Source organism: Penicillium maclennaniae (assembly GCF_028827695.1).
Source record: "Penicillium maclennaniae strain IBT 15551 chromosome Unknown utg000003l:1.0-5670915.0:1.0-5674809.0, whole genome shotgun sequence".
NCBI lineage: Eukaryota > Fungi > Ascomycota > Eurotiomycetes > Eurotiales > Aspergillaceae > Penicillium > Penicillium maclennaniae.
The window spans coordinates 2,179,180-2,193,864 of record NW_026623215.1 but is presented as its reverse complement, the minus strand read 5'-3'; the positions used below and the strand labels follow the sequence as shown (position 1 = coordinate 2,193,864).

At 49.0% G+C, this 14,685-nt stretch overlaps 6 protein-coding genes across 6 annotated transcripts; 4 read left to right on the top strand and 2 right to left on the bottom strand.

The window, feature by feature from the left end:
- Window positions 1-783: 783 nt before the first annotated feature.
- On the top strand, window positions 784-2,707 carry N7477_002919 (amino-acid permease; the record flags this gene model as incomplete). The annotated part of the gene is made up of 6 exons (XM_056964582.1): window positions 784-955; window positions 1,023-1,093; window positions 1,156-1,283; window positions 1,343-1,524; window positions 1,583-1,988; window positions 2,044-2,707. The coding sequence occupies 6 exons, from the start codon at window positions 784-786 to the stop codon at window positions 2,705-2,707; spliced, it is 1,623 nt and encodes a 540-aa protein (XP_056824535.1).
- Window positions 2,708-3,329: 622 nt separating this feature from the next.
- Window positions 3,330-3,887, top strand: N7477_002918 (putative glyoxalase family protein; the record flags this gene model as incomplete). Its single annotated transcript, XM_056964581.1, has 3 exons — window positions 3,330-3,463; window positions 3,554-3,750; window positions 3,811-3,887. 3 exons carry the CDS (start codon window positions 3,330-3,332, stop codon window positions 3,885-3,887), a joined length of 408 nt encoding a protein of 135 aa, XP_056824534.1.
- Window positions 3,888-4,508: 621 nt separating this feature from the next.
- N7477_002917 (zinc-dependent alcohol dehydrogenase) lies at window positions 4,509-5,776 on the top strand (the record flags this gene model as incomplete). The annotated part of the gene is made up of 4 exons (XM_056964580.1): window positions 4,509-4,642; window positions 4,693-4,741; window positions 4,793-4,949; window positions 5,004-5,776. 4 exons carry the CDS (start codon window positions 4,509-4,511, stop codon window positions 5,774-5,776), a joined length of 1,113 nt encoding a protein of 370 aa, XP_056824533.1.
- Window positions 5,777-5,889: 113 nt separating this feature from the next.
- Window positions 5,890-6,865, bottom strand: N7477_002916 (putative phosphorylase; the record flags this gene model as incomplete). Its single annotated transcript, XM_056964579.1, has 2 exons — window positions 5,890-6,642; window positions 6,749-6,865. The coding sequence occupies 2 exons, from the start codon at window positions 6,863-6,865 to the stop codon at window positions 5,890-5,892; spliced, it is 870 nt and encodes a 289-aa protein (XP_056824532.1).
- A 1,622-nt stretch (window positions 6,866-8,487) lies between these two features.
- On the top strand, window positions 8,488-9,746 carry N7477_002915 (uncharacterized protein; the record flags this gene model as incomplete). Its single annotated transcript, XM_056964578.1, has 4 exons — window positions 8,488-8,498; window positions 8,550-8,743; window positions 8,792-9,684; window positions 9,732-9,746. 4 exons carry the CDS (start codon window positions 8,488-8,490, stop codon window positions 9,744-9,746), a joined length of 1,113 nt encoding a protein of 370 aa, XP_056824531.1.
- Window positions 9,747-12,867: 3,121 nt separating this feature from the next.
- Window positions 12,868-14,392, bottom strand: N7477_002914 (uncharacterized protein; the record flags this gene model as incomplete). The annotated part of the gene is made up of 2 exons (XM_056964577.1): window positions 12,868-13,881; window positions 13,952-14,392. The coding sequence occupies 2 exons, from the start codon at window positions 14,390-14,392 to the stop codon at window positions 12,868-12,870; spliced, it is 1,455 nt and encodes a 484-aa protein (XP_056824530.1).
- Between the last annotated feature and the right edge of the window lie 293 nt (window positions 14,393-14,685).

The following is a 14,685-nucleotide window of genomic DNA, read 5'->3' as shown; positions in this document are numbered from 1 at the left end:
CCATTGCGGGGCCGACGCTTGTCCTAGCTTGTCATTTTATTATTGACGCCTTGGCCACTATGAACCTGTGATTCTGTTTGGTTGCTTCCAGGGGAGGACTCAGCTTCTTATCTTTGCTTGCCCCCAGTTGGCCCAAGAATCATCCATGCGCCCACTATCGCCACTCGGAATCCGTCTGGCCATTATCGCCAACATTGCCTCTGTCTTGTAAGAAGGGACGCTCGGGGTTCGCGATTGCCTACTTGGATCACCTGCTCGATCGTCCAACGGCATCGGCTGCAATCTCCCGTGTACTACGGCCTTGTAGCAAGAACTCTTTTTCAAGGCTATAAGGTTTCCTAGGGTTTCCCTAAACTCCCCAGGCTTCCCCCCTCCCCAGACTCTTTAGGATTAGGAGATATTTTAGGCGACCCCGTATTCTAATCAAATAAACATCCGGGAGAGATTTGCCTCGAACCTGACCAGACCAATCCGGCTATTCACGGGACGTAGAGACATAAAGATAAGCCTCCGACTCACACAAAATGTAGTCGTCAATTGGTCAGGATGTCTGGGCCTTGCGTTTATCACGAGTCTTATCTCGCCATTGCAACGGTCTGAGCACCTTGTCCCGAACCGCGTGGCGTGCATTTTTGTTCCCTTCGAGAATACGCCCAGACGCCCGAAGTAACCTTGGATCGCCATGGGTTCAGACTCCGCAGGCCTATATAATGTCTCCAGCTCCCAGCCAAGCTTGACCCCTTATTCTTGGTCTATTCGTGTTTATACTACTTTCACGGCAACATGTCGGCCTCTGATGGAGACATTGAGAAGAAGGGCGCCACTACTGTCGCGCCCGCTTCCGACGCTACTATGCCTGCCTATGGCGAGGCCACGGCTGATGAGCATGGTGTTGGAGAGGTAAACCCTCTGAAGCGTAGCCTTCAGGGACGTCATATGCAGATGATTGCCATTGGTATGCGTTCCCCCCCTTCACTGCTAGAAGTATGATTTGCAGCATAGCTAATGGAAGAACTCTTTAGGTGGTTCCATCGGTGCTGGTTTGTTCGTCTCTACAGGTTCTGCTTTACAGACGGGAGGTCCGGGCTCTCTGGTATGTCCTCCTGTTACACTGAGCACACCATCAATCGAACTCAACTAACCGGTTTTGTCAAGACTCTGGGTTACTTGATCGTTGGTGCCTTCCTTCTCTTGACCATTCAGGCTCTTGGAGAATTGGCCGTCCTTTACCCCGTAAACGGTGCTTTCTTCTCTTACTGTGTTCGCTTCATCAGCCCCGCCTGGTGAGTTACTTCTATCACTGATTTACCTCTAGCACTGACTAATTCTTGACTGCATACAGGGGGTTTGCCGTCGGCTGGGACTATGCTATCAGTTGGCTCGTGATCTTACCATTTGAAATTACTGCTGCGAGTCTGACGATAAAATTTTGGCGAGATGATTTGAATATGGGTATCTGGGTGGCGGTATTCCTCGTCGTCCTCTCAGCCATTCAATTCTTCGGTGTTCGTGGTTATGGTGAAGGTAAGACAAGTGTCTTCATTGATAGAAATTGGCCTGTGCTAACCCATGTTTACCATAGTGGAGTTCGTCCTCGGTCTCATCAAAGTCATCGCTGTCATCGGTTTCATTATCCTGGGAGTCGTGATCGATTGCGGTGGTGCCCCCAAGGGCGGATACATTGGAGCTCACTACTGGCACGACCCGGGTGCGTTCACCACCTTCAAGGGTTTCTGTTCTGTCTTCACGACCGCCGCCTTCGCCTTCAGTGGAACTGAGCTTGCTGGTCTCGCCGCCGCCGAAGCCGCCAACCCCGCCAAGTCGCTCCCCAAAGCCACCAAGCAGGTCTTCTGGCGTATCATGGTCTTCTACCTCCTTTCCACCTTCATTGTTGGCTTGATCGTCCCCAGCAACGCTGACTACCTGCTTGGTGCCTCCGGTTCCAACACCAAGGCCTCCCCCCTTTGTCGTCTCCATCCAGAATGCTGGTATTAGTGGTCTGCCCTCGGTCATGAACGCTGTCATCACCATCTCCGTCATTAGTGTCGCAAACTCCGCCACCTTTGGCTCTACTCGCACGATTCAGGCTCTCGCCGAGCGTGGCATGGCTCCTAAGTTCTTCGCCTACATCGACAAGGCCGGTCGTCCCCTTTGGTGTGTTCTTCTCCAGATCGCCTTTGGTTTCCTCGCTTTCATCAACGAGGCCTCTGCCACTGGTGGTGTCATCTTCAACTGGCTGCTTGCCTTGTCCGGAATCGGCGCCTTGTTTGTTTGGGGAAGTATCTGCTATGCCCACATTCGTTTCCGCGCGGCATGGAAATACCACGGTCGCGATATCAAGGAACTTGCCTTTGTTGCTCCCTTCGGTGTCATTGGTAGCTGGATCGGTGTGTTCCTCGCTTGTCTGTGCCTGATCGCCGAGTTCTATGTCTCCATTGCTCCCAAGGATGCCGAGGTCTTCTTCGAGAATTATCTCGCTGCGCCTGTGATTATCCTCCTTTTCATCGGCTGGGTCGTTTACACCCACTTCAACAAAGACCCTACGCTTGACCGAGGGGCTTGGCTGGTCCCGCTGGAGAAGATTGATATCTTGAGCAACATGCGGGACGGTGCCCTGGATGTTGACCTACCGCCCAAGGTGGAGTATGCCACCTGGGGCGAGTGGTTCAAGGCGGCTCCTCTGCGTATCGTTCGCTCTCTTTTCTAATCGCTGGATCGATTCTGGTTGTCCGGTAACCATTATAATCTGGATTCCCAATTCATGTATAGCATCTAGTATTTACCCTTGCTTGTCTTATACTTGCAACTCTAGTGAAGCTATTTGAGCCCTTGTTCCAAAATAGGCTTATGCATTATATAAGCGCCATACATCCATGCACCTTGAAGAAATACCCTGTGTTCAAGTCTACCAACATAAAGCATTTAGACTTAGTGGATCGTTACATCGTCTGACCTCGGCTCATCCCCGACCCCATGCAGTCGATCACTCGGCATACAGTTTCCACCGTTATCACCACATTTTCTTGTTGCACCAGGAAAATCGATAACACACATACAACTATCAGTGCTGCTCCGTTGATAGCTGTATACATGCGTATTAGGTCCCGCATTCACGCAAGACCTCGACGAAACCAATCCAAAGCGAGTTGCGAGTCAGCGATGGCGGAGCAAAGGTCAGCCAATCACAACCGGGATCTGGTTTCCGATCCGCTGTCGGGGATGACATCGATCGCGGAGCAAATAAAAAGGGGGCGGGCAGCCTACATCGCTATTGTCATCTTGACTCGTCTAAGACTCTAAATTATCCTGAAGTAGTATTATCATTCATCATGATTTCAGGAATCGCGCACGTCAACATCACTGTGCACCCGGGGACGTTGCCCCAGGCGGAGGACTTCTACGTTAAGACATTGGGCCTAGTACTGGCGCCTGTACCAGAGTTACAAAGGGGCACTATTCTGTGGTAAGTTCCCCATCCATATTGCGAGACCCCCCTTTTTCGCGTTATCACATAGTGCATGATGAGCCGTATTAATCGACTTACCCCACCCAGGTTCAACATCGGCTTCAGCGGACAACAAATCCACGTTACTGAAGGCCCAACCGATCCAGAGCACTCACGACACCCTTGCTTTAAACTCCCGTCTCTGGATGAGCTAGAGGAGATTAAGAAGTCAATTTATGATCACAAGATGCGCGGGGGCCCGGCGGCGCCGATGGCTGCTGACAAGCCCGGGGAAGCGGATTCGGGTACGTTGGTCCATTATTGAAATAGTGGCTGGAAGGCTAAACTAATTGTGTTTGGGATAGGTAGGAAGGGAAAGGAATATCCGAAGCGATTCTTTGCGCGGGATTATGCGGGTAATTTGCTGGAATTTACTCTCTAATGCACGACCAAGGAGGCTTCATAGGGAGATTGTCCCGAAATTACATGCTCAATTCCCATTGCTTTATTCTATACATTCATAAATTAAACTGGGTCAACCGTGCGTGCTCGCGGCCCCTCATTTTACATTTTGCGGGGATGCTGGGGTCAATCCCCTGTGACGCAGGTGCTCCACGAGAGCAGCTTTTCGAGGACCTTGGGGCATCGATCTATGTAAGTCTATAAGACCCAGATGTCTGTTCAATTCCAGTGTCATTTATCACCCGGGTCTCTTAGAGTTCAAATCGGGCATGTATTTATCTTGAATTCGTCTCAAAATCACAATGCGACCGACCGAGGCACAAGATGTCTCCACACTGCACCCCCTCACTATGTTTGTCATCTCCCCGGCCTCACCATTTCAAGGTTTTAGTTTGTACCAGATCTCCGGCCTATTTGCAAATCGACTTCATGGGTGCCTCGTCCATTACCCCGCGATCCGAACGTTCCACCTGGGCCCTTCTCCTCATTCACTTGGCAGAGGGGTTCACTTGTCATCCGGCTTTCGTAGAGGCTCTTTCCTTCTTTCACTTCACTAACCAAGTCATTAACATTTACAATTCCAATTACTCGTAACTCATCGATGACAGTCATGGCTGCTCCGGAGATCCCCAAGACTCAGAAGGCTGCAGTCTATGACCAGCCTGGAACCGTGTCCACCAAAATCGTCGAAATCGAAGTACCAGAGCCAGGTGCAGGCGAGGTTCTCATCAATCTGTCCGTGAACTTGACTCAACATCCATGATTGAGGGACTGACTTCCTGTAGGACTCATTCAGGCGTGTGCCACTCTGACTATGGGATCATGACCAACACAGTATGGCATACTTCCTCCAGTCTCTAATACTAGCAATCTAATCATATGCAGTGGGACATGCTTCCATTTCCAACCCAGCCTGGTCAGGTAGGAGGCCATGAAGGTGTAGGAAAGGTTGTCAAGCTCGGCGCAGGCACAGAAAGCTCCGGCCTGAAACTCGGCGACCGAGTCGGCATCAAATGGGTCTCCAGTGCCTGCGGAAGCTGCCGTATGTTCATCCTAAGCCTATCACTAATGCCACCTGACTGAAACACAATTCTAGAGCCCTGCCAAGCTGGATCTGACGGCCTATGCTTCAACCAAAAAGTGTCAGGCTACTACACCCCTGGCACATTCCAACAATACGCCCTCGGTCCAGCCAACTACGTAACTCCCATCCCAGATGGTCTCGAGTCCGCTGAAGCCGCCCCAATGCTCTGTGCCGGTGTGACCGTCTACTCGGCCCTAAAGCGCAGCAACGCTCGCCCAGGCCAGTGGGTCATCATCTCCGGCGCCGGCGGCGGCTTAGGCCACATCGCAGTACAGCTCGCCAGCAAAGGCATGGGCCTGCGTGTAATTGGAATCGACCATGGCAGCAAAGCAGAGCTCGTCAAGGCGTCCGGGGCTGAACATTTCGTCGATATTACCCAGTTCCCCTCAGACGACAAGGGCGAAGCTTTGACCAAACATGTCCATGAGTTGACGGATGGGCTCGGTGCCCACGCTGCGGTGGTCTGCACGGCTGCGAATGCGGCGTATGCGCAGGCTTTACCATTGTTGAGATTTAATGGGACGCTAGTTTGCGTGGGCATTCCGGAAAATGAGCCCAAGGCTATTGCGTCGGCATTCCCATCCTCCTTTATCAATAAGCATTTGACTGTGACGGGGTCGGCGGTAGGGAATCGGACAGAGGCCATTGAGACGCTTAAGTTCGCTGAGAGGGGGATTATCAAGGCTCATTACCGGACTGAGAAGATGGATAAGCTCACCGAGGTGTTTAAGGAGATGGGAGAAGGGAAATTGCAGGGTCGTGTGGTGTTGGAATTGTCGACATAATCTTTACCTTTAAAACTCTACGACAGTGTGAGAATTCAAATTGTACATTGTTTATGTTTATTTGGATGCATTTATGACTTCTAGTCTATTGATCAATCTTTGCGCGATTTTCATCAATCTCCCCTCGGCAGCCCGAGTCCCTTCAAAACATTCATGGGCCCAAGTTTCGTCCATAAATCCAATTGCTCCTGGGTCCAGATAGCAATTGAACCCATCATCCCAGCCGAATTCGTTGTGATGCCATGGTACTCCTTAGCTTGTCGTGGAATCACCACCATCCACCTCTGCGTGAGAACAAAATTGTGAGGACAAGCAACATCCGTCGACAAGTCGAGCGCCTCTCTCGCCTGCTGCAGTAGCTTCTGATAGATTTCTAGCAACTGTTGACCATCCTTTACCCGTCTTTCGGACAATTCTTCGAATCTCTGCACAAAATACACGAACCCAGGCTCCTTTTGTTCGGGATCATCCAGAAAGAACTTGAAACGCTCATCATACCCTTCATGTCTCCCTGGTGCCGGAATAACTTGTAAATGCTTGTGCTCCCTACTTGAACCTGCCAACAGCCCGCAATTAAAGAAAACGTAATGTTCTTCTTGCAGCCCGCAAATGGCACTCCACCCAGCCTCTAGGTCATCAAGCTCTAAAGGCTCGTGCTGTCGACGGTACGAATCCACGGTCAATAACAGCAACATGGGTCTGAAGACGGGAAATTTATTCATGACCAGGTAATGTGTTTCATTGACCGTCGTAACACAGACATCTGGGTGGTCGTTTGCGATGTCGCTCCCTGGGCCGAAGGACATTGGCTGAGAAGCGACGCCATTGATCATGCTGGATTTGGTGGTCTCGGGGGGCATCTTCAGCTTGAGGTTTGGTTTTGAGAGATTCAACAAAGTGGAATGAGAACTGCATTGATTATTGATTCAGTGATTAGTGGGTACCGGGGATGTCAGGGCGGTGGGGACGAACGATCATCCCCTTATCTGTAACGAGGATTGGCTTGCTGGGTTGGTAGGTGATGATGCCATTGGAGATGAGGCGGTCGAATTTGGTGCATATCTCTTCGTAACTTAGGTTGAGAGGCATCTTTTGAAGAGAGAGTATATGACGAACGCCGCGTACTATCAGATAAATGAGGCTGATGCCAAGTTTAGAAGCGAGGGGCACAAATTCGGTGAGATCACGGGACCTGCCCCACTGTTCAGATGGGGCTGATATCTGGGGGCCATCTTCATGTTATCATCAGGAACATAGTTTCGTCAGATATTTTTTTTTAACCGGCGAGGGTGATCGATGACGAAATTTGGGTGGCACAGCCCCTGATCTTTTTGGGTGGGCAAAAGTATACTCTTATATTCAATCACAATGGCGAACTTGAGGATAATGATCTATTTTCTTCCTGGTTCACTTTGCTTTTTGGGTAAGTCAATGGGAAGTAAGAGACAACTAATTTCGTGGGCTGTATTTGTTCAATGCTGAGCGCAGAACTGGCTGTCATCATGATAGCGCATTGTAGAAGACTGCATGTTGTTGCATTTAAATTCCTCTCGCAGAGTACATGTCCAATAATGTTATCAAAGGACTGCAATGATAAGTTTGCCACGTGCTAAAAGGGAGCAAATTCGCTGGCTCAAGGCCATGATCAGAATCTAGCCTGCTATACGGGGTGGCTTGTCATTAGCGCTTATGAACAACATGAAAGGCGCCCATCTGTTCTAGTTCAGGTCTGGTCCGGTCACTTGGCCGATAATAATCATACTATTCAGCCTTCGAGCCTCATTGGAGATGATCATAGTGCACAATTACTCCCATAATTCAGCGAATCTAAACTGAGCTTTGATATAGACTTGCCCTGCTATAACGGGACACTCCGCGTGACAACTGCGTGATGCCGCCACGGGAATGGCCAGCTGCATGAATTAACCAATAGACTAGCCGTACCCATGTTTTGGGGTCTGCCGCTAAGTTCACCCATTTCGTATGTGCCGTGCTTTAAACTGTATCTTGAACCCAGGTGCAAGCCCGTGCTGAGGTCAGATGAAGCTACTTTGCTGCCGAACGCACCCCAAACTAAACCTTATAGTGTTTCTCGAAATCCCATTTTCATTATAGATGACCTGGCTCATTGATTTTTTTTGTATCTTCTACTCACACCATCGAGGAAACCCGAATGTCCGACCGGAAAGATCCGCTTGATCAGGCCGAGACTGGTGATCTCACCAAATTTTCAAAGCTCGAGGCCTCATTAGTACAGACCGAGGTTGCACAGCGCCCGAATTCAAGGGCACAAAATGATGTTTATCGCCATGCTGAGAGCTCTGATCTTTTTCGTCAATGAGCTGGATTTCAATTTTAACCTTGATACGGGCCACTATCCTCTAAATGATCTCAGATCGCTCCAGCAGGTCTTCGATGCTGTGCAATGTCATCGCCATCTAGAGAAAAAGGAAAATTTTTCGCTTGAGACACGTGTGGGAGTGTCTGAAGGTTGATTCACAGGGAGGAGGTAAGCTCATGGACTAGCTATTCTGACTTGAGTATTTGAGACTGATAGTAGTCTAGAGTGGTCAATATTGAATGAGGATGGCATGAGCAATTTTCTCCGGGTACTTTTGTCTCATTGGAAGTCGCTTTCATCAACTCACGTATTAAAGTCATTCTCAATTACACCTTCTTCCCCTCCGATCAATGATTCACCTGGCCGAAACATGCTTGTTTTGTGAGAGACTCACCTTTGAACTATCAATTAGATTCTGGCTAATTCAATTAGTCTGTTACCGTTGGTGCCTATGGAGAATACATCTTTCGGTTCCCGCATCCTGATGACTCTAGACAATGCCAAGCAACTAATGGAGACCTTGGATGTCAATCCATTGTTCTTGTTGAACATGATCGGTCGACCTGATTACTGGGCACCGCAGACTCATTGGGAGGCAGACGATAATGGTAGATTGCTGGCTTGCGGTAGGAAAGAGTGTTAAGATCTATGAGACGATACTGACCTTGGTTCAGATTTATTCTGCCAACACCCTCGCTGGAACCTTCAGGTCCAAGGAGCTCCACTTTCAGTCTACATGCACCACGACCTTACACGCGATTTAACGACGTATGTCATTTCCCATAAAGAGTTCGATACCTCGATCACTACACTAAAATCTCTCCTGGGCATAGCCCTCAACACGGCATCCACAGCACACAAACCAGCCGTCTTCCTAGACGATCCATTTGATATCCATGTCATTCTCTCGACACTATCCTTCGAGTCCTCCAAATTTCACGTCAAACGCTTTCAAAGATTTATGTGGACCCAGATCAACAAAGTAGACGACCATCTCGGTGGCCTCGAGACCAGCGACCGAGCCAAGCTAGGAGATCTCACCAAACAACTCCAGATTATATCTCAGAACGCTGATTCCCACATTGGAAACGCTGATGTCGCCATCATCACAGCCACAGCTATTCAGAGAGCACACTCCCGGCTTATCCCATCACTACCACGATCCAGTCCCTTCATCTACCAACGAGCGGAAGACTCAATATCCTATGTCATCGCTTCAATGGAGAAGCAGAAGATTTGGTTCTTGAATTACAAGCAGCGCAAGGACAGTACCATGTCGCTAGTCTATAATCTTGTGACGCAGCAGGATGCTGCGAACAATATTCAGATTGCTCATAGTATGAAGCAGGATTCTACTTCGATGAATGCAATAGCCACCTTGACAATGGTGTTCCTGCCAGGCACTTTTGCAGGTACACTGGTCGGTGCGGGAGTCTTTGGGGGAGCGGTGACCGGAGCGAAGGTTTGGTGGGTTTGGGCGGGGATCACGGTGCCTTTGACTGTGTTGGTTATGATCTGTTGGTTGCTCTATCAGAATGCAAAGAAGCCTATGCTAAATGCCAGCTGGGTTGGAAAAAAGGAGAGAAGTGATTCAACCGTTTCAACCACAGACAGAGTATCAAATTATAAGCGACGGTCTAGTATCTTCTCGAGTGGGTTTTCGTTTCGTGGCCGGGGGGAAAGGCAGACATGGGGGGAGGATATTTGAATGAGTGGGATGTACTTTTGTTCTTCTATTAGATATATGATTTGGTGATAGCGTTGGAAATCCCTTTATAGTTAGGCTAATTTTTTTTGTAGAATAGATGGATAACTTGACTCTAATTCAGTCCTGTTCCACTCGATCACCTGAAAATATAAATCTTACCATCTGGGTAACGAGAGCCAATTACTTCCGACCGCGCCATACAATGAATCGGAACCTTGATAAAACGAGGAAATCAAAGAAAGGACCCTAACAAAATAAAGATGCTCTCATCTACATTACGAAAAAAAAATTCAACCGAACGATTGAAACAATGTTGGACAGAATTGGGTTTTGACAAAAAATTTGACCGACGCAGGGGTCGAACCTGCAATCTCTTGATTCGTAGTCAAGCGCCTTGCCATTGGGCCAGCCGGCCTGATTGTTGAAAAAAGTCCCCACTAACAGCATCATAGAATAAGAGAAAAAAGGTGTGTGGGTCCCGCTCCCAACTGGGGAAAATCGAGATGCCAATGCTCCTTTATGACTGACTAAGTCTATTCAGTGAATTGAACGAATATGTAAAGCAGAATCAAAGACAACAATCAAAACAGTGCAACATCTACGGTGTTTCCCAAGTTTGTGTTTTAAAGAAACACAAACAAAAATCCCAAGTTAGAATACATTGCAAATTGGAATCTATCAGCATCGCAGAAGGCCCAGTCATCTATCCCAGTATGCGACCTCCCAGATCTGTGAAAGTCAGTCGAGCCTGCGTTCACCTCCACAAAGTTGCAGAATCAGTAATCGACATCGAACCTCATAACTCTGACAATTTAGTCAATTTCGTCTCAAATCATACGTGAGGGAAGACAAAATTTGACATGATATCAGCATTGAGTTATCTCATAACGGTTGACTTACGTAATGCTATTTGACATGGTGCTTCCAGCCTCTGAGAAGTTCATGTGAAAAATGCGAGCAGGAAGGGATACGGCAGGTTGAGTCAATTTGGCCTCAAACTCAAAGACGGCATGTCTTTTTCAATCATTAACAAGTGCAAGTGGGTGGGTAAAATCAGGTGTCTCGTCAAAGCCCACGTTCTTTGCAACGGGGATTCATGATGACTTGCCGCTTACACACAGACATCGGTGTCTCATTTGTAGTGTCACAAGCAATCTTTTAAAGAAAATCTGCGTGAAGAAAAAACCATACAGGAGTCAGACAACGGTAGCATAAATTGCGAGGCTAGCGTAGAAGCAAAAAAGAATAAATGGTCTCCGGAGGGATACGCGGACTGGATGGCATTCTCTGAAAGGGGTCGTTTGGTGTGTGTGCTCATTCAGGAGAAATTTAGACATACTACGAGCCTGAGGCGGCACTTGGATCGCTTGCAATTTCCAACTGCTATTTAGCTGTATTGAAAGATCACGGAGCCTTTGGCTACACCATTCAATTGAAATGATTTCTCGAAAGTCCCTTGAACTGAGCTCAACGCAACGAAAAGGTCAGAAGGATCGGCCTTTATTGGAACTGCCATGGATTTGCAGAAAACACAGAATCTTGGAAACCATGATTTTCCCGATAGTGGAGCAGATTTCCATGTTGGGATAGTTCAATACCCCAAAATGGAATTCAGTAAGCCGCCTAAGGTGGACGTGCCATGGCAGCAGAACCTTAATCAACCCTAAAAAGCATGCCAAAAAAGAAATAGGAGCTGAAGAGTCAATATATTAATGAACACATAATAGGGAAAGAGGGAAAAACATCAACGAAAGCGAAGATAACGAGGACTATGGAACATGGCCCGACTGGAAACTCGTCAGGATTGAAATTCGCTTCACACACTGTAAATTCCGCCAGATTCCTCCAAGAAAAGCGGTCATCCATCAAACAAAGATAGTTCCCTATTTCAACTACATCCAAATGTCATTCCGCTCTCATCCCATAGGATCTTATAACCCACAAAGACCCCTCAAAAGCAGGTCCTACTAGGGAACAAAAATCAGCGTCAATATGCGACTCCACCCACTCCACCCCATCAAGTCAGAATCACAAGCTACAGCACACATTTTTTTTTTTTCAAAAGAAAGAAAAAGAAGAAAAAAAGTCAACACCAACTAGAGCACGTGCACCAAGCGACCAATCCACAAAATCGCCCTTTAAGCGCCATCTCCTCAATTAAACTGGCAAAAGACTATAACGTCACTAGCAGCCGAAGAAAAAGTATAAATCTGCCGAAGATCCGCGTTCTCCGCGAAGAAGACCGCACAACACATCAAAACCCGGTAATCAACACCACGTTGGGACGAGAGGGATGGATTCACGGACCCATATCCTCGTGTTAGCTCCATCGGGGCGAAGATTCTTATTGTTCACTTTTCGCCAGAGTGGGGTTGTGGTAAAGAATGATTTTCAATTCAAAATTAGCCCCCCTGTACCTATACAACCAATGATCTTAGTCTTATTTCGCATTCGGCACAAGGAAAATTGAACACCTTGAAGATCATATTTCCAGAAGTCATGCTTAATCGCATACACCAATTTCCTTTCACCTAGCAGGCTCGATGTGGGTCGGCCCTTGGTTGGATTCCATGGATTTGGGGCTCGAATTGGGCTACTTCCACTCTCAAGCGGGTAAAGTGACACAGCCCGAGCCTCTCCGGGACCGCGGATGCAGAGTCCCAAACCACTCCACTGGGTTTGGATGACGTTATCCAGGGTATACTACCTAGGTACAGATGACTGTTTTCGGTGCAATCATCGGGTCTTCTAGACGAGATAGATTGAGTGCGGAATGATCCACAGAGCGCTCTTTCAAGTTTCATGGCTGTCGATTAATGAGATCATTGTGGCGGTGGAGCAACTCAATAAGCTATGGTAGTGACTAGTTAAACTATCGAATGTGGAACACAATCAAGGTATAGCCGAAACAGCAAGAATTGAATTCGGGGCTCGCTGCGACGGAATGCAGGGGGTATTGGAATGAATGAACACGATGGCCGCCCGAACATGAATAGAACAGAAGAAATCCACAAATTGTTGATCGCCATGAATAGACAAAGATCATCGAGTCCGCTTAGAATGGCCGCCTGAATTCCCTGCCGCGGGCCTCTTCTGGCCCGACGCACTCGCTGCCAATTCCGCCGATCGAATCAAATCTCCTAGTCGATAAAGGAACACCTTTGGTGCCCGATTCACTTCAATCTTTGCCCGAATGTCTCGCAGCTCCTCGATAAATTGGTAGAGGTTAGATGGAGGGAGGGCTTCCAGGGCGGTAATGACAAATAGCTCGGCGTCTGGTTCCAGGTCCATGTCTGGATCTCCGATGAGCATGAGATACAGATTTCGCTGGTCCTCATCTTCACCCTGGAAAGAAGTTCGGCCCCAGGTATTCCCATCTAGCGGATCTTTGTGCCGGGAGGATATGGCGTCGAGAATGAAGACGAGGGCTTTGGCCGCACCTTCGAAACCGTAGGGCGCGCGGTAACCGATGTGCGAGTGGATGCGAGAGACTGAGCGGCGTAGTTCCTTCAAGATCTGATCTATCTGTACTGGTCCACCACCAGGACTACTCGGATCCGAAGGCATTTCTCCCGTGGCACAATACCTGTCGAAGTCGGCTAGCAGGCGGCGAGAATGATCCTGGATTTTGTTAAAGTAGATGGCTGCACAGGCACCGGCTGGCATGGCTTTGCAGAGACTACTGCGAACGCCATCGTCGTGTACTGCTAGCCGGAAGATGGTTGCTTGAAAGTCACCTTGCACGACACACTGCTCCGCAGTGCGTGCCGGCGTTGTCGATTCCACGAGATCGGGACGGAAATTTTCTGGCAGGATAGTCGGGGTGAACGCTGAGAGCACGTCTCGTACCTTTTCCACTCGTGTCATCGCTTTGGTCCTGCTGTCGCCCTCATCCCGGAGGTACTGCCAATTGAGCTGATTCGCCACTGCCTCCAGCTTGCCTTTGAGGAGATCTTCGATGCGTTGACGCACAACGGGCCGGCCATCGTGAGACAAGGCTACCTCGGTGGACGGTGGTTCAGAGAGAAAGCAGCCATGCAGCTGATCGAGGAGCCACTGGATAGGGGAGACGCATTAGCGGGGACCCCGGTGCGTTGATCACCTCGAAACACGACGGATGACTTACAAAGATGTGTTGACATGCACCTTCAGGCCGGTCTTGAAAAGTTGAGCAGGTACAAGTAGGCGAGTCCGGCCCAATGTGCACGCGCGGCCGGTCCAAAAGCTGAAAGTCAAAACCCTCGGACGAAGCACGGCAGTTGACCACGTCGAACTCGCCCATCAGACCTACCATCGCCTGAGCTTCAGACTCGGTATCTAAATGACTGAGGTTGTAGGTGATGCCTGAATGGGCTCGGACCTTTGATCCGCCCTCGGACTCATTGTCACTGCTCTCTGCACTCTCCTCGCTTTCCTCCTCGCTTTCGCTCTCGGCAGATGAGCTGTCATTGGCTTCGTCTCGATGGCCTTGGGTGGGATCTGGTCGACCCTGGGCGCGGGGGGTTCTGGAAGCCGGCATAGCCTGACTGATAGAGAGTCTGTGCAACTGTCTCGTCGGGGGCGCCATACTGAGAAAGGGAAAAAAGAAGTAGGGAGGGGCACAGTAGCGATATTCCCAATTTCACTCCCAAGTCGTAGAGTTCTTCCGACCCATGGACGGGAGCGGGTACACTGAACCATGGAATCGGCCTGTCCCTCCCGCTTTAAATATTTCGCTCCGCCATCGAGCTATGATCTGTTTTTCGTCATTCTGGATTCGACTGTGCCAGGAAACTCGGCCTTCAAGTTGGATCACAGTTGGGGGGGTCACTTGGTCGTAAGGGGCAGGAAAAAAAAATAACAAATCGATTAAAATTAATG